The sequence below is a fragment of the Suricata suricatta genome, chromosome 2 (genome assembly GCF_006229205.1).
Source record: "Suricata suricatta isolate VVHF042 chromosome 2, meerkat_22Aug2017_6uvM2_HiC, whole genome shotgun sequence".
Lineage (NCBI taxonomy): Eukaryota > Metazoa > Chordata > Mammalia > Carnivora > Herpestidae > Suricata > Suricata suricatta.
The window spans coordinates 4,224,395-4,243,467 of NC_043701.1; the positions used below are offsets into that span (position 1 = coordinate 4,224,395).

Sequence of the window (19,073 nt, forward strand, 5' to 3'; positions counted from 1 at the left end):
CACAGAGAACCTTCCACGGGCGCCCCGCCCACACAGAGGCTGTCTGGCAAGCTGCAAACCTAGATCTTTCAAGCAACATCTTGTCCCAGGACCAATGTCATAAATAATCCCCATTGTGCTCCATCACCTTGGGGAGAATCTCCCAGAAACAAGAGCGGGTCTGGTTCCTGTCAGAGCTGGGGCGGGGGATGGGGGGGCCACCACAGCAGCAGCTACTGAAACCCAGAGCTCGAGGTCGCCCTGGTACTGACGCTCATGCATGACACCACCGGAAGGTGAGCCCTGTCGGGCCACATCCTGGACGGGAGGGCAGTCCTAAATGAAGTCACTCGAGGGTGTTCTGACCCCACGTCCTTTCAGAGAAGTGTCCTCACCTGCTGACACACACAAACTGTATCTGCTTGCTGTTCAAAACCACAACACGGGGTGCCTGGGAGACTCAGTCAGTTAAGCATCTGACTTCGGCTCAGGTCAGGATCTCACAGTTCGTGGGTTCAAGCCCTGCATCAGTCTCTGTGCTGGCAGCTGGGAGCCTGGAGCCTGCTTCAGATTCTGTGTCTCCCTCTCTCTCTCCCTGCCCCTCTCCTGCCCACACTCTCTCTCAAAAATATATAAACATTAAATCACAACACAATGGGGCACCTGAGTGGCTCAGTCCTGGTCAAGCAGCTGACTCCTGATTTTGGCTCAGGTCATGGTCTCATGGTGTGTGAGTTGGAGCCCCACTTTGGGGTCTGTGTTGACAGTGCAGGGCCTACTTAGGACTCTCTCGCTCTCCTCTCTCTGCTCTTCCCATGCTCATGCTCTCGCTAAATGAATGAATGAATGAATGAATGAAGCATGACTCAAAAGCATTCCTGATAGTCTAGTTTTCATATCCTAGAACAAGCCTCACAGCACCTGACCCCACTCCCTCGGTGCCGGTCAGAGGACACAGGAGTGCTGACTCCGAGGGGCAGCTGCACCCCCGTGTTTACCGCAGCGCTGTCATCAACAAGCCAAGAATGGAAGGAGCCCGAATGTCCACCGACGGATGAACGGATCAAGGTGTGGTACACACACACACACACAATGGAGTATCACTCGGCGATCGAAAAGAAGGAAATCTTGCCATTTGCACAACGTGGATGGAACTAGAGGGTGTTGTGCTACGCGAAGTAAGAGAAAAAGGCACTCGTGAGTGGAATTTAAGAAACAAAACAGATGAACACAGGGGAAGGGAAGGAAAATAAGAACAGAGAGGGAGGCAAACCGTAGGAGACTCTTAAATACAGAGACCAGACTGAGGGATGCTGGCGGAGGAAGGGGGGAGCTGCACTGAGTGGGTGACGGGCACTGAGTGGGTGTCCCCCTCACGTGGGGACAGCACCGGGGGTTACACGGAAGCGGTGAGTCACTGGGTTCTACTCCTGAAGCCAGCACTACTACGTATGGAAACTCATTTGAATTTAAATTTAAAAAAATAAATAAACGCTGGCGAGCCCGGCCGACTGCTTTCAAAGACCTCGGCTTATACTTATGCAAGAGCAGGGCGGGGGGGGGCGAGGACACACCTGCCTGGAATCAGACATTTTAAAGTGTGCTTTTAATGAGGTGCTTTGTTTTCGGCTGTTGTTTTTCACTTACTTTTATTTCCTAAATCCCACCACAGACAACTCTTGTAACGCCGTGCCAGGCTGACTCCCGCAGAGCCGTGCTCCAGGGCCGTGCGGGGGCGGTGCCCTGAGGAGGCCCGGGCCTGCCCATGAGCCCCCCCCACCCCCCCACCCGCCTCCGTGCGGCCAACAGGGCCCCAGGGGCCGGCCCCGTGAGGCTCTTCTCCCCTTAAATGCTGTCAGAAGATACGAACTCCTTTTAACTGAATATCCAACACTGTCAACCAAGAATTTTCTGCTGCCTAAGCTCACAATTGGGTGGTGGTTGTTTAGAAAGATAACCTAAGGGGCACACAGTTTATTCGTGCTTCTGTCACCCAAGTTCTATTGCTACGTCGAAACGGACGGTCGGAAGGCGGCCCGCGTGCCCGGTGTCTCCTGGCCCCACGCCCTCAGCACAGCCGGTCAGAGCGGAAGCGGAAGCAGCTCTGCGCTCCTGTAGACGCGGCTGGAGAACTCGGCAAAGGTCTGACGCCGCAGCTCCTCTTAGGTGTCCGGGTCAGGGAAGGCTGCGCCTCTCAGGAAAGCTCACTGGTTGTGATCACATGTCTCGGGGGCCCTGTGACCTCCATGACAGACGAAGGCCTCCCTCCTTCCTCTGGTTAAGGGGCCTTTCCTGAACGGCGGGCTCTGCTCTGTCCCCATCCTGCCGTGTTACTCTGCTGCCCTGGTCTTCCCTGCCCAGACGCCTTTGACATTGGACCTATTCTCCCAACTGCCTCAAAGTCCACACGCTAAGGGTGGGCAGGCAGAGAGGGGAAGTTTCTAGGGGCCGACAAACAGGAAAGCCGAACACGTAGGAACCGGCTTCAGACAAACTAGGGCAAACCGCTCAGTGAGCCTGGAGCCTAGGAAAGAATGCTCCGCCTTACTTTGGACTTCTCCCCTCCTTCCTTCGCTGCACAGCGGACCTCCACAGCCTCCAGTCCGCTGCAACCAACAGTCAACCTGCTGTTCCCTTCCGTGCACTTCTTGCTGCGGGCGCTGACGCAAAGACCTGCGAAGCCCCAAGGGGCAGAAATCGTAACCTGGGTGCCGGCAGCTCGCTCACAGGCGTAGAGAAGACGTCCGAGTCCCGGGAGCCCAGGGGGTCTCCAAAGGGCCTGTGATCTCAAACAAGTTAGAAAATGTAAAAAAAAAAAAAAAAAAAGTGAAACTTTAAAATGCAACTTCCTGTCATTGTGGAGACTGCCAGTTTTAAAAGTTAATGTTCTGAATCTTCTAAAAGCATTTTAAAGTTGTTTTCTTTCTTGCAAGAAAAGAGCTGGACACGGACAGGGGATGGGGCGTCAGATCACATTACAAATGCCGTGGGGAGCGCCTGGTGGCCCACTGAGTGTGGGACTCGTGGCTTCGGCTCAGGTCATGATCTCGTGGTTTTGGGCTTGGGATTCTCTCCCTCCTTCTCTCTCTGCCTCCCTCTCATGCATGCTCTCTCTCTCTCTGAAAAATAACAACAATAATGTTTTTGAAGAATTTTAATTAACTTAAAAACATTCACAACATAATACACAGGATACGAAACATAAATGCAGCATGACGTATCTACCTATCTATAGTTCGAAGACATAAAAAAGAAAGGCAGTCAAAGCCATAGGGGATGATTATAGAGAAGTGACTTCGGTTTTCTCTATTAAAGACTGGGGTATTTCTCAAGCTTCCTAAGTGCACGTTAAGTCGGAAATAATCACATCTGCTCGTCTGCAGAGTCTAAACTTTCTAGACTGAAGTCGCATTTAGGACGCAGGCCGGTGACTTGCTAACTGGCCACAAGTCCTCGCGGTGCCGCACACCTCTCACCCAATGTGATGGCACCACCCATGTATTCAGCTCACGGGGGAGCCCACAGCAAGTGCACTGATGCCTTACGTGGCCGCACAAAGGTTTCTTTCATGATGTCCAATCAAAGTCTCAATTACACAGCCCCTCTACAACAGACAGGCCCATCTTCACGTGCCGTCACACCCCTGCACAGAGGGGCGCCTGGGCGGCACATCGGCGGGACGGCGACTTCGGCTCCGGTCATGATCTCACAGCCTGTGAGTCTGGGCCCCACACTGGGCTCTGTGCTGACAGCTCAGAGCCTGGAGCCTGCTTCGGATTCTGTGTCTCCCTCTCTCTCTGCCCCTCCCCTGCTCATGCTCCCTCTCTCTCTCTCTCTCTCTCTCTCTCTCTCTCTCTCTCTCTCAAAAATAAATAAATGTTAAAAAATGTTTTAATTAAATTAAAATTTTTTTTAAAACTGCACATAACCAGGTAGCCACCTGAAGCCTCAGTCAGAAGGACAGTAATAAGGTGTGTATTACCAGTAAGCTCCCGTAATTAACACCTAATAGGGCATTAACAATGACAAAATCATGGGGCGCCTGGGTGGCTCAGTCCACTGAGCATCCGACCTCAGCTCAGGTCATGCTCTCGCGATCTGTGGGTTCGAGCCCCGTGTCGGGCTCTGTGCTGACAGCCCAGAGCCTAGAGCCTGCTTCAGATTCTGTGTCTCCCTCTCTCTGCCCTTCCCCGCTCACGCTCTGTCTCTGTGAAAAATGAATATTAAAAAATAACAGAACAGAATAAAACAAAAGAAAAAAATAAACAATGACAAAAACTCCCGTTCCTGTAAGGCTAGACAGATTCTGTGCTAGAGACTCGAGGCTCATTCTCACCCAGTTTGGAAGACCTACACTGCCACCTGCCCACCGTCCCGTGCAACTGTCACCCGCTCACGTTTCTCAGGGTTTGCTGCAGCACGAAGTAAAACGCTCCTAGGGGAGTCTCCGCCCGCCTGGCCACTCACTGCAGGAAAAGACGACTCTGTCAGAAGCTCCTAGGAACGAGCCTTACACTGTGCTCCTGAAAGCCTGGCCCTCTTGAGGGACAAGAGCTTCTTGATTCAGACGAAACCCAGAGACTGCAATCCCGGCAAAGTCTGAGCAAGCCTGTTTCTGAAATGTGGGCTGCAGGACGTCCCCAGGTTCCTCGAGAAAATTCAAATGACTGTCCTGAGTTGGGGCTGAATAAGCTGCCGGATGTGGGGGACGAATCAACTAATGACAAATGACTTCCAAGAGGGTCTCCCTCGTGACCCCTTTTCCCTGCGAGTGCCGTCATCTGGCCTCTGGCCCGCTCCTCCCAGCCTCTTCTCCAGGAGCCCGACGGCCACCTGTCCGCCTTCATCGGTGTCACCTCACAAGGCTGATGACAGGCTGCCTTCCCTTGCCTTCCACAGTTTTCTTTTTTCTGAGAGAGAGAGAGAGAGAGAGAGAGAGAATATCCCCAGCAGGCTCCACACTGTCAGCACACAGCCCGACACAGGGCTCGATCCCACCAACGCTGAGATCATGACCTGAGCTCTTAGCCAACTGAGCCACCCAGGCGCCTCCAGAGTTTTCCTCCTTTCTTCACCTGCCCCCTCTAAGCTTCTGTGACGGTCGGCCTGGCCTGGCCACGGCACCGGTGACCTAATCCGCATCAGCCTAGCGTTGCACTGAAGGTATTTTGTTGACTCAGTTAACCTGACAAGTGCCCTTAAGAGCGTGCACAGGCCTCAGGCACACAGACGAAGCCCGGCCTGGTGACCGAGCGCCAAGGGCTGCCGGAGCAGACAGAACCCTGTCTGAGGCCGCGGGGTTAGCTCCCGCCTGGCCTTCCCAGCTGCTGGCCTGTGCTGCGGATTCCAGACGTGCCCGACTGAGAGCAGGCCGATTCTTTACATGGAATCTTATAAAGAACCAGAGCAAGGCTAGACAGATGATGAGATACAGACGTAGAGCCATAGAGACAGAGAGATGAGATACAGATTATAGATACAGATATATAGAGATACAGAAACAGAGATAGAGAGAAACGTAGAGATATGGAGATATATAGACACGTGGATATATAGATATTTAGAGATGTAGAGACATACAAAGATATAGACGTATATACAGACACAGATACACAGGTAGATATAGGCAGATATAAACATACAGATGTAAACACAGATCAATGTAAACATACATATGCGTGCATACAGAGCGACAGACGGGTACAGATCCAGAGAGACATACATACGAACAGATGGGAACGGAGGGGGTCTCAGTCCATCCTGACTGTCCCTCAGGAGACCCTAACTGATGGCCTCACTGGCCACCCTTCTCTGCCCCCCACACCTTACAGTCTGACCTTCCTGTGGGCTCCCCGCAGGTCTTCCTGTCTTGTCCCCTGCACACTCTCCCTTGGTGACAGCCACACTGATGGTCCTTGAAACTCTCAGATCGTCTCGATCCTCCACAGCCAGCGATCCAACCTCGTCACTGGGAGCTGGAAGCCAGGACTCCTCAGCGGGCTCGGCTTCCTGCATTTCCGACCCCGGTAATGACATCCCCACTGCCCAGATGTGCAGGAAACCTGCACCTCCTCCCGCCTTCGCAGGGCATCATCGGGCACTGCAGAGCCCGTCTCCTCTCTCCCTACCCGCCCGGCCCGTCCTCCCCGGCCTCGTCCTCCCCGGCCCCAGTCGTCAGTTCAGGTGGCGCTCAAGCACTTCTCAAACCCGAAGCGGACTGCGTCCCCTCCCTCACAAACCCCCCCACAGGCCCCTCGCTCCGGGCAGCCCCACCACAGCACCCCAGGACCCCGGACCCCGCAGGGAGCATCCCCGCACACACAGCCCCGCCCTCCCGCGTCGGGTCCGGGCACCAACGGGCGCAGCCGGCCTTGCAGACCCGCCGATACGCCGCCGTCCTTCTCCGGGCCCGCAAGCAGCCTTCTCCCGCCGGCCGGACACCCTGCCCGCCTTCAGGACGCAGCGGGTCTGAGCGGCCGCTAGCCACGTGTGGCCACTCATGATTGCATTTTAAGTGAGCAAATCCTAAAAGCTGCTCCTCGGCCGCACTCGTCACGTTCAAGGGCCCAACGGCCACTGCACTGAGCGGCACAGACAGAAAAGTGCGCGAGAACGCGGCTCGGACGCGGCCCGGCGGAGGGAGCGCCCCCTGGTGCCGTCGCTGCTCACTGCACCCGTGACGGGCCGGCCTGTGCGGTGCTCGGGGAGCCGTCAGAGTGGTCCTCCCTTCGCCCCTCGGGCTGCTGGCGAGCTTCCGAGAGCCCAGGGGCGGGCGTGGCTGTCCCTCCCGCTTCCGAGAGTGCTGGGTGTCCCTCCCCAGGGACACCAGAACCGTGCTTTTCCGGACACGTGCTTAGGAGACACCGCTGAGCGTTAGGGGGATACAGGCATGAAGTCAGGGCTGAACCGGCAGAGCTCTGGAACCTTCTCTGCCCACCGCCCTGCCCCAAACACAGCAGCTGCCTCTTGTCTGTCCGCTGTGAGACTTGAATCTGGATTTCAGTGGAATAAAAGGCCTATTTTGAAAAGGATTGGAAAAAACAATATCTTAAAATGTTATTTTTCTCTCTCTCAAATACTAAAGACATTTGAATAGATTCAACATTGAGAATGCATATAACAGACTCATTGCCTCTGCAACACGCCTCTTGGGTTTAAAAGGCATCACCACAATTAGAATATGTACGCCCAATTCAAGCAGTTTGTCACAGAAAAATCACTCCTTGAACTGTTCCGAGATGTACTCGCACCTGCCTGACAAACGCAGTAAGACTCCTGAACAGCCCCCAACCCGCCGCCGCGTCACGTTTGACAGTGCTGTCACCAGCCCTGCCTGCCCTCCTCCTGGACTTGTTTCTGACTTGCTTCAGTACCACCTTAGAATCCACCCAAAACAGACTTTTCTTAAGTTTATTTTGAAAGAGAGAGTGAGCAGGCTCACACACGCATGAGTGAGGCAGGGGCAGAGAGAGGGAGAAAGAGAGGGAATCCCAAGCAGATGCCACACTGTCAGCGTAAAGCCCGATGCGGGGCTCGAACTCACAGACCATGATGAGATCATGACCTGAGCCGAAGCCGGACACTTGACCAACGGAGCCACCCCAGCGCCCCACAAACTAGATTTCCGAAATGCTGCCCTGCTCTCCCGCTGCCACCTGTGAAGTTTCGTCCCTCCCCCGCCCTGCTCACCTCCACAGACTCCGCTCCACCACCACCTTCCGAAGTTTTCACGACTCCTCTGTTAAATGCAGCGTGCCCCTTCTCTCAATCACCACAGTTTGCACGACTCGCCTGAATGGCATTTAGCTTGTGGTGGTCCCATCAGAAGGGTTTCAGTGTCACTGCAGCTTTTGGAAGCTCGTGAAGACAAGAGGCACCCCTCAGCCACACCGGGCACCCTCCAACTGAACGACAGTGGAGGCCTGCAGCGAGCCGGCACCCGGACTCCAGATACACAGAACTCAGAAGCAGAAGACACGTAATTGTACAACAAAGCAACTCAAGTTGGCTTTGCCCTCAAGGAAAGCGTGAAAGTCACAATACACCGACTAGTGCAGAGGAGAACTAGCTGCTAACGCTCATTCTCAATTCAGCGGAGCACAGAATCGTCAGGAAGCTGTTAGGATCCAGCCGCACGGGCCCGGGTCTGCTGTGATGCTCTGGGGGTGTGGCCACGGGTGACCACAGATGGAAACTTGTTTCCAGAACAGAAGCACCTGCTCCTCGTAGCAGCTTGGCCTCTGGGGGAAATCACAGGACTATCTACTCTGGGCCCTCGCACGAGCGCCCCTCCAGCCTCCCGCCTCCATGATGGGAGCAGCTGAACTGAGAAGGGAGGCACGTAGATACCTGCCCTCCTAACCTACGGGCCAGAATGAAATAAAAAATTAGATGATGACTATGTTCGTCTAAAAACTGGTTTGCTTTTTTAAGGATTCTAAATTGTCAAAGCCGCCTATCATTCCCATTTTTTCCACCATCTTTGCTTTCCTGTCTACTGGCCCGAGCGAGGGGCTAACTCAAGGCCAGCACCATCTCAGTGTTTCCATCAGAGCCTAAAAGCAAGCCTCTTCCCGCTCTCCTCCCCAGAAGCCCCTGGTGGTGGGGAGGCCGGTCTGGCAAACAGCAGGCGTCCTGGCCCGGCTGGTCTAGAGGGCACCGAGGAGCAAGCTGGGTGACGGGAAGACAGTGTCCCCCGAAGCCAAGGGCAGACCCTCAGGGCACGCAGAGTCCTGCTGGGTCCCTAGGGTCCCACAGCCACCCCATGAGGCTGTGGGGTCTGCAGGGACAGCGCACAGCAGCCCCTGTAAGGATGCAGGTCTGAACCAAACTGACTAATCATTAGAAGGGCACACGTTGCCCAAGGCAGGAGGGACCACCCTTGTAACAGCCAATCAGGACAGGCCAGCTAAACACTCTGAATGTTAACGAATACTCTAGGCAATGTGAATGGTTAAACCTGCTGTCAATGATATTGTATAATAGTGATTGGACCCTTGTACCTGTGTGACAATTTCCTGTAACTTCCCCTTCCCAAACCCATAAAGGCCCTACCCCCGCTTTGTTTGGGGCTCTCCGCATGGATCTACTGCGCTGGTAAAGTCTGTGAGCCAAAGTTTAGGTCCGGTGAGCCTAAACCCATAATAATGCCCTTTGCTTTTGCATGCGTGACTCGGTCTCCCTGGCGGTTTCTGGTTTTGGGGGACGATATTAAAAATCTGGGCATGGAGGAAGGCGAGCGGGCGGCGAAGAGCGGGCGGGCGCTGGGGCGCCTGGGAGAGCTGCGCGGGCACGAGCGCGGGCCTCCCCCGAGGCTGAGGCGGCGGCGGGTGCGAGGCGCGGGCTGTTGTGCTCCAGGCTCTCCTCTTTCCCCTCCTTGGCAGGTGGAGGAAGCCGAAGCGGTGCTGGGCGCGCTCCCCCTTCCTCTCCCTCCGGCCACCTCCCCCGGCCCTCTCGCGCTGCGCGGTTTCTCCAACGCAGGACTGTCCCGGCCCGGTTAATTTATTTTGAGAGAGCAAGAGCAGGGGAAGGGCAGAGAGAGGGAAAGAGAGAATCCCAAGCAGGCTCTGCACTGACAGTGCCAATGTGGGGCTTGAACTCCAGAACACAGCAAGATCATGGCCTGAGCAGAAATCAAGAGTCAACAGACTGAGCCACCCAGGTGCTCCAAGAAGACTTAATTTTAATGAAAAAATATAGCTTGTGGACAGCAGAAGATTCAGTCTCAGCAGAAAAATGCCAAAAAGCAAGCTGGACAAAAGAAGAAACAAGGACATGACCAAAAGGCTGCTGCCAAAGCTGCCTTAATATATACCTGCACTGTGTGTAGGACACAAATGCCAGACCCTAAGACCTTCAAGCAGCACTTTGAAAGCAAGCACCCTAAGACTCCACTTCCTCCAGAATTGGCGGATGTTCAGGCGTAAAGTTGTTTACAGGTGAATTCATGACACCTTTGACTCTTCTGTCTCAGACCTTAGTAACAAACCTGCAGCTGCTTTTCTAACAAACTGTTGATCAGCAAAAATAAAGGGGCTACAGAAACACTCATTTTTATGCTGTTCCCTTTTGGGCTTCATGCAAAGACAATTCTGTGTAAATGTACAGTTGACTCTGATTTGGAAATCTGAAAATCAGTCCATCCTTGTTATAAAAAATTTTTTTACAATTGTAATTATATTGTTCATATTGTGTAAAATAACTCATTTAATAAAGTAGTACTTTGATTTTACAACATCAAAAAAAAAAATCTAGGCATAACACCACAAGGTCAGGATTCCAGCGCCCATCACCTGGAGGGGCAGCCCCCCCCCCCACATGACTAGTCCTCCAGGGCCACACACGCACCACCTCCCTCCCAGTCCCGACTTCTGTGGTCCGGACCCTGTGTCCTGCTCCTGGACGGGTCTCTCCACAATGCTGGAGCCGGGGAAGGGCATGTGCAGGGGCCACGGGCGAGCCCCCAGCCAGCAGCCCTGGAGGAGCAGAGGAGGGACGGGAAAACGGCCCAGGATCCTCCCCAGGACACTCCCCAGGCCACTCCCCAGGGCAAGGCCATTGCATGTTCAGCTCAAGGTCATCTTCCAACTGAAAGAGACTTCAGTGTTGTTTCCATAAACCTAAGTGCCCATATACATGCGCACCTCCGAACACAGGAGCTGCGGGGCCGGCAGGCCGTGTCCACGACAAGGCCACGGCCATGCTTGCAAGTGGGAGGCGGAGGGGCAGGACCCAAACAGGACAAATCTGAACCACGAAGCCCCAGGAGAGCCCTTCACAGCCCCACAAGGGAAACCGAGTCAGCAAGCACTGGCTGGGCGGCCCAGAAGTGGAAGGAGCCCGACAGCAAGCTTGCTGAGGGCAGAACTGAGGAGACGCAACACAGACCGAACGGCCAGAAAAGCCACGAGTATCTACCGGCGGGCACCTTGCAGGGAGGCCCCGTGAGGGCAGCACTACTACTACGCTGGCAGGACCCCAGGCCTCCACCCGAGCGAGCTCCGTGTTCCGGAAGCAAGTCCTCTGGATGGTGGCCACGGCAGAGGCGCCGGGGCCGCAGACTCTCCACGTCCCGCCCACCCCCAGCGCCTGGCGGGACAGCAGGCCGTGTCACCGTGCTGCCCGCGGCCTGCCACCCCACACCGGGCATGTCCCCTGAGCAGAGGAGACGCAGGGTTCAGTTTTCCAGTGACATATGCTAGTCCTCCCTGACATCTTACAAAGGTGACCAGGGGGTGCGGTCCCATCTATGTCCCTCTTTCCCCGCAGGGCACAAGGCCTACCCCTCTCAACCCTACCTGAACCCTAAGCCACATGTGGGGCCATGACGATAGGGGAGAGGCCACGGAAAAACTCGTGTGGCTGACGGAGCACAAGATGGACTCAGCCCAGACGTGATAACCACGGCCGAGCTAACCCTTCCCAAAACCCCAGGGGAGGAACAACAATCCCAAGGGTGACGTGATGTGGCCGGGGTTCGTGGTTTCCGTCTTCGGAGAATCATCCTGCTTCCACATTTCACACAATTTTCAGTGTCACGTGGTGAAACACACGTGAGTGTTCAAAGATGTGGGACACGGCCCAGACTCAAACCCCAATCGCACCACTCAGCCGCTGGTGACCCCGCGTGCCCCAACTCCCCTCGGAGCTCAGTCTTCTGATCTGTAAAGGAGAATGTCCTCATCCTCGACAGATGTGTGTGAGGAGTGAAAGACCAAGACCCTGCGCGTGACAGGCCTCACCGGACAGCAGGGCCACCTCGGGCCCGCCTGCGGACCGGGGAGAGAAACGCAGCGCCCCCAGGACACGGCTGTGAGGGACCCGCTTCACCCAGCTCTCAAACTACCAGCCCCCGACAAAGAAGCTGTCGCGGTCTATTAGAGGACCGTTTGGAGTCTGCAAATAACATGATTTCTTCAAGAGAAACCTGTTCAGAGATGGAGACACTCCAGGTTGTTTCTGAACAGGGTAAGCGGCGCCTGGAGAAATCTGAGATTTCCTATCATTGAAAATATTACGTTTAGAAACTCAATCACTTTCTCCAACTTCCCCATACAGTGCTGACAGAAATGTGAGACTTTAGAACTATGTTGGGAGGGGCACCTGGCTGGCTCAGTCCATTAAGCGTCCGACTACGGCTCAGGTCATCTCACAGTTTATGAGTTTAAGCGCTGTGTTGGGCTCTGTGCTGACAGCACGGAACCTGCCTGATATTCTCTCTCTTTCTGCCCCTCCCCTGCTCATGTGTGTGTACTCTTAAAATAAACAAACTTGAAAGAGTATGTCAGGAAATGCAAGTAATTGGGTTAATGCCCTTGTATTCATCCCAACACAAGTCCTGACCCTCCCCAGCCGCGCTGCACCCCTGCCTCCACATCTGATCCCACCACAGGTCCTGACCCTCCCCCACCACACTGCACCCCTGTCCACATCCAATCCCCACCGGGCCCTGCGCTCACCTCTTTGCAGCCTGCGGCCCAGGGAGCGGCTGTGCATGGCCATCAGCACCACGGGAAGTTCTCCCCATGCCCCTCCCCCACCAGGATGACTCTAGTGATGGCACTAGCCAGGATCTCCCCTCACTCACTCCGTGTCACCAGGCCCGACCGGCTTGCGGCTGCTGGTGACAAAATGACAGTCAACTTAGAAGACAGAACATAAGCAGGGCCTTGCGCATGTAGCTACTGTGATGGCTACAGAGAAGACACCTGGAAGCATCTAGAAAGCAGACAGAATTGTAGGCTAGACCCTCGCGTGGTGAGGAGGCAAAGTACCAGGATCTGAGCCGCCTCCCAGCCCACAAACCCATTCTCCCTCCTCTCACTTCTAATCCTCCTCCTCCTCTCTGACGGCTGCCTTGTTAGCAACTTAAAACTCCCATGCCTGGGACTGGCATCCCAGTGCCATCGCTGGTCAGAAGGGTAGGACCCGGCGCCCCACAAGGGAAGAGCCACGCGGCCAATCCCTTCGGGTGACCCCGGACAGCTTAACACAGTGACAGGAAAGACCATCTAACCTTTTCTGAGCACCAGACTCTCGTCCCTGCCCAGCCTCGCGGCTCCAGTCAGAGGCTGAGGAGCCTGTCCTGGGAGGAGACGCGGGACGCGGGGCAAAGAAAGCCGACACCGATTTGCTCCACTTTGCCCGAGAACCTCGCGCTTGGCCGCCTCCCCCTGGGGCTCAGTCCACACTCTCCAAAGGCCATTTCTTCCCGAGAATCCTGTCAATCCACCAAACCGTCCGGAGAAAAATGTCCCTATCATGAACAATCCGGAACCACTGCACGAGTTTCATGTCCACTGCGGTGCAGCGAAGACTAAGGAGCGGCCCTGCCCCTCACTCTGGGGACGAGGACGCGGCTAGCATGAGAGGGAAGCCCGCGCGCTGCTGTGACAAGGAAGAGACGAAGCCTCAACGCTCCCCTCTGTCCTCAGTTTCCCTTTTCCTGCACGCTTCACTGGAGGAGGAGGATGTTACGAAAATGCAACAAGTAAAAACAGAATTATAATTTTTCACTCATAAAAAGTTGTCTACATAGTAAATTTTTCCAAATAATAAAAATTACATTTGCTGGGCCGCCTGGGTGACTCAGTCAGTTAAGCATCCAACTTTGGTTGAGCTCATGATCTCACACTTCGTGAGTTCGAGCCCCGCATCAGACTCTATACTAACCGCACAGAGGCTGCTTGGGATTCTCCCCCTCCGCCCCTCCTCCACTTGCACGCTCTCTCTCAAAATAAATAACTTAAAAAAATTAACATTTGTTAAGTGTAACAGCTTTCTAATAATTTTAAAACACAAAAAGTAGAAAGTAAATGCTATCCATATCCATGGTCATTCAAATCCTTTTGTTACATGCAACTGCAAACTCTACTTTCACGTGACACAATACTATGTGTAAACTTTATAACTTGCTGTTTCACTAAACACCCCACACAGTTGACATCTTTTTGTTTGAATTGACATTGATTTACCTTACTCTCTTTAAAGACTGGAGGATCCCACTCTACAGCTGAAAGAAAATTTAGTAATGAGCCCTCTCAACTAAGCCTGATTCCCTCCTCTCACATACAGTGCTGAGCCTGACTCCCTCCTCTCACATATAGTGCTAAGCCTGACTCCCTCCTCTCACATACAATGCTGAGCCTGACTCCCTCCTCTCACGGGCAGTGCTGAGCCTGATTCCCTCCTATCAGGTACAGTGCTGAGCCTGATTCCCTCCTCTCATGTGCAGTGCTGAGCCTGATTCCCTCCTCTCACATATAGTGCTGAGCCTGATTCCCTCCTCGCTCAAGTGCAGTGCTGAGCCTGATTCCCTCCTCTTGTGTGCAGTACCACAGACTGAGGAAGGCAGGATGAGGAGTAAGGCTGACAGCAGATAGGGTGATGCTCAGGCAGAAGCTAGTTAACACTGAACGCCACCTGACCACCACCTTCTGCTCCCAGTATGTGGCTGTCAGCAATGTTTTGTTGCCCTGTAATTACATGGGCTAGCTTTTTCTCACTTCAAGTTTCAAAATTCCCTCTAAGACTCTTGGAGAAAATATTACATGAGCATTTTCTCTTGGACCGCTTCATCTCTGGCTCTAACTTCTCCTGGCAACACCTCATTTGACACCAAACCTACATATGCATGGAACGAGACCCCTGGAATTCACAAAAAGCAGGAGGGAAGTATCATTTGTATCTCCAATCAGTGCACGTGGTTAAGACGGTCCAATTTAATACAATTTGCCAGGTAAGAAGATACTAGAACATTTAAATATTTCTGGTTAATGGGCTGTATTTCCAAATATTTAAGCCATCCCCACTCTAAGGAAAACACTCTCCTGCTCGGCCGGCCCTGGACAAAGCCCATCACACCAGGGAGGCAGGGCCGCCTGCGGAAGCGACGGTGCGGCGCCTACCCCAGCGGCTTGTACCTTGTACAGCGGGCGGCGCACGTCGATGGGGCAGTTCTGTATCACTTCATCAACGACGTCCGAGATGGACTCCATGAAGTCCGGGTTGGCAAACTACATTTTATATAAACATAAAAGAAATTATACATTTCTCTCAGTAGGACAAAAGAAAAACTCCTCAAAAAGTCACTTTAACAAATACAGAATTTGCCATTCCTTTAAGAACTTCACTTTGGAACGTTCGACGTGTCAAATGAATCCCTCGCGACTGTGCGTCGTGGCGATGACACATGTCCCCTTAAGAGGTGAGACGTGTGGGTTTCGCGAAGGAAAGTGATCACTGGGAACACAGGGAGTGCCGTGCAGAGAAGAGGCCACAAGAGCACGTGCGCGAGTGCTCGGTACGTGGTGAGGGACACCCTGTACACGGTGACACTTACCAATAATCATGGTGTGAAAAAAATTAGATAAAACCAAAAAACAAAAAAAACAGAGTCAACGACAGATCCCTGCAGCGGGCTAGAGGATGAGGGGAGGGGCACATGTGGGAAGACAGTGGCTTTAAAATGACACAATCAACATGGTAACAAGTGAGCTGAGTGAACAGCCTTGGATTTAGTTCTGTAACTCACGTAAGGTAAAGCATAAACAAGTCAATTACACGAGTCGTGTGCAGGTTGTGGAATCAAGGCGAGCCTGAGTGCACAGCAGCCTCGGGGCAGGGGGACACTCGGGCAGGGACTCTTACGCCTGTTGCGAGTCAGTATCGGCAAAGCAGGAGTGAATGAGCACCTGTGCCAACTCCCTGCAGACCAGGCACACGCACGACTGAAACGGGCAGCAGTTTGTAATGCAGGGGCGTTAACTGAGTTAGGCAGGAAAACAGACCAAGATAGGAGTAAAATGCCTTTTATTTAAACCTTAAAAGGCTGCCTCATTAGTTACTGCTCCTGCAAAACTAATAATTCTTTGTGCCTCATAGTTAAACTAAGGACCTAAGGACATGTAACTACGGGCCAGGCCAGTCCTCCGACAGAAGCGTGAGCATCGTGCAGGATGGACTGTCCTGGGTTAAAACCTGGGATGAGGAAGGATGGTCACGGAAAAGGGAAAGGTCACGTGTTCCCCGACTTTTAAAAGGAGGCAACTTTCCGTTGGTCCCTGGGATTAGCGAGTTTCCACAGCAGTGCGAGGTTGCCTTCACTCCCCCCACCTGCTCCGCTCTTCCCACCTGCCTGCAGCACAGTCACTGGCTTCTTACCCAAAAGGTCTGTGCAGGGGCAGAGAGAGGTGGACACACGGACGGAGTGGGTCTGCACAGGGGCAGAGGGAAGGCTGGAGGGGTCTGTGCAGGGGCAGAGGGAAGCAGCTGCCGGGACGAAGCGGGTCTGTGCAGGAGCTTCAGCGGCCGCACGGACGGAGCGGTGCTCCCCGGGGACGGGCCCGCCCCGCACACTGGCCCCCACACACGAGGTGGCAGTAGTGCCCCACAGACACCCCGCTCCCGCATGCTCCAGGAGCAAACCTCTCACCTCCGGGTGGAAGAAAATCTCAGGTCCCAGGAACCTTTCGTAGCCAACATCGATGACGAACTTCTTCTGGCTGATGGCGTTAACTCCCGTGTACTGCTTGATCCACTTGCGGGGGTCCACGTCATACTTGGCAAACTCCTTGACGATGTCCGGGCAAATGTAACAGTACTTCTCCTGCGGACACGAGCACAGAGATGACCGCAGGCATTAACCGCGCACAGTCTCCTCCTCCAACGCACACCCAGCGAGCCCGAGCGGGCGTGCCGCCGGGCTTCACACTCGGTCACCGTTCACAGCACACATGACTATGCTCTGACGCTGGACACGTAAGTCCGCTCTCTTTGCAACCCAGCTACTAATCAGCCTCGCTCCATCAGCTTTTGTCGCCATACTACCTGGAACACCGTCTAAACGTGTCTCCTATGCGTCCTGTCTCCCGGACCATCATCCCTTACACCTCCGAGGCCCCCGCACGGCCCTGGCCCGGGCACTCGCTGCCGTCCGCCTCCGGAGCAGCAGGCGCGCGCTGAGTGCAGGAGACTAATCCCGGCGGTGGCCGTGCTCGATTCTGGCTGCTAGCCCGCTGTGCTCTCCAACACAGCACAGTCACAGGCCCTGTGACAGCAGCTCCCGGGCGCCAAGGCACACGGGGCGGACAGGGATCCCTGCCCACAGAAGCACACGCTGGCCGCGAGCTGCACAGTCCACCATGGCTACGATAAAGAGGTCAATGACACAGCAGGTCATGTGGTGGCAGGTGCCTCTGAACAAAAAGCAGACACAGACAGGAGGACGGGGCTCCTATACGCCGCTGCAGGAGAGAACCTGCTAGCCGTCTCCACCCTGGCATCTGCAGCCCCCCACAGCAGGACACAACAGTCATCTGTAACGCCGCCTGGGACTCCCCAGAACGACCGCCTGTGCTCAGAGCTAGACTCAGCGACAGGTGGCACTATGTGCCAGCTTCTGAAAGTGAGCTTCCTGTGGGCAAGGGCCCAGCGGGCGCTGTGGCAGGCACACAGCCGGTGCTCACCACACATTCTGGAAGGACCTCTGCAGGGGTTTCCACGATGCCGAGATCAAAGTTTCTTAGAATCCCTGAGACATATTCTAACGCCATCCTCGATACACCCTAGCAGGATTACAAGACTGACCGGCAAGATCTGTTACGCATCCCTGCTCCCCGACGACACAGAGAGGGCGAGTCCGTCGACGCAGCTCTGAGCCGACCAGGCTGCGGACGACGACGTTAAGCTGGCCAGTCTCTGTGGCGTCTCCCCGGGCTTAGCTGACGCGTGCAAGGCCGCAGGACGCTGACGAGAGGGCGGCGGTGCGAGTCTTCGGCTCTGGACCCAGGCCACGGTGGCACCACGACACTGGGGTACCTCTCGACCTGCCTTTCTAGGATCGCCTTCTCTACGGAAGCAGAGAGGAGGCGGCGGGCAGCGGGCTGGCCCAGGTGCAGGGCCAGCACAGCTCATCCAGAGGGCCCGGAGGAGCCCCCCACTCCCGGCCTTCACTGCCCAGCAGGATATCCACATGATCTGAATGGCCCGCTCCAGTTTCAGGGTCACAACTGTACCCCGCACAGCCTGAGTAGAGCAATCACCACCACAAGGACCGGGAAGGCACAAGTGCCCACACCCAGCAATCTCTGCTGAAAATGGGACACTTGCACTCACCAGAGGGACCCCTGAGCGTCAGTTCGGGTTCACATCACAACAGACTTGGGGCAGCGAGGAAGCAGGGGTCAAATACCCGAATTCCTTCACTGAAGAAAGGCCGGGAAAGAGGGAAAGCCTTGGAAACCTGAAAACAGTCTTATAAGACTTCTGTCAACTCTGCCCCCAGCTTTGCCCCGAGCAGTACTGTTCCGGCACCAAGAGCCCCCAATCCGGGATGCTCCAGGCCCAGGGACACGGGGCAGCTGGCCATCCCACCAGCAGGCGCCCCACCTCTACCAGCGCACCGTGTCCCAGAATGGCCACTGGGTTTACCCAGAGTGACACACAAATCTGTTGTCATCTCTGACTGTCCTCAACAGCCCGTTTCCAGTGCTGTTAGACTCGTTCCCCTCACACTCTGCAGCTCCCAAAGCGTGTGTTCTGGGAGAAAGGAGACCCTCAAGGTCATGTGTCCCATGTCACACTCCTCTCCAGAAACAAACAAAACCCTTCCCTCTTCATCTATGTGGTAGTTATCCCTGCGCCACTGAGAATCTCTTGCATTTGACTAAGACAATAACTTGTCCTGATTCTGCAACAGAGAAAAAGAAGCTCCTTCTCGGAGGTTCTGTCCGCCGCCATCTACAGAGTGACACAGACCAGTGATGCGTCAGGCCTGTCACTTCACTTCTCCCACGTGGTAACTGGAGCCTAGAAATACAGACAGATTCCAACGACTCTGGACGCAGAATGGCCTTCCTCTCCACGGCAACTCTCGAGGCAAGGACCACACACGCTGCTCCCGACGGGGCTGAGCCTGGCTGACTTCGCAGACGTCCCGGCACCGCCGCGCACATGCTCACACGCTGCTCCCGACGGGGCTGAGCCCGGCTGACGTCGCAGACGTCCCGGCACCGCCGCGCACATGCGCACACGCTGCTCCCGACGGGGCTGAGCCCGGCTGACTTCGCAGACGTCCCGGCACCACCGCGCACATG

At 54.8% G+C, this 19,073-nt stretch overlaps 1 protein-coding gene and 1 pseudogene across 4 annotated transcripts in view; one reads left to right on the forward strand and one right to left on the reverse strand.

Annotated features, from left to right (window-relative positions):
• ACTR3B (actin related protein 3B) overlaps positions 1-19,073 on the reverse strand; it is a 50,647-nt gene that overhangs the window by 3,541 nt on the left and 28,033 nt on the right. For all 4 annotated transcript variants that reach the window (XM_029921178.1, XM_029921168.1, XM_029921186.1 and 1 more), the window contains 2 exons: positions 16,412-16,585; positions 14,901-14,993 (listed from right to left, as the gene is read on the reverse strand). In XM_029921178.1, coding sequence (XP_029777038.1) covers positions 14,901-14,993; positions 16,412-16,585 — 267 coding nt within the window. The remainder of the gene's footprint in view (positions 1-14,900; positions 14,994-16,411; positions 16,586-19,073) is intronic.
• On the forward strand, positions 7,218-9,948 carry LOC115303861 (annotated as a pseudogene).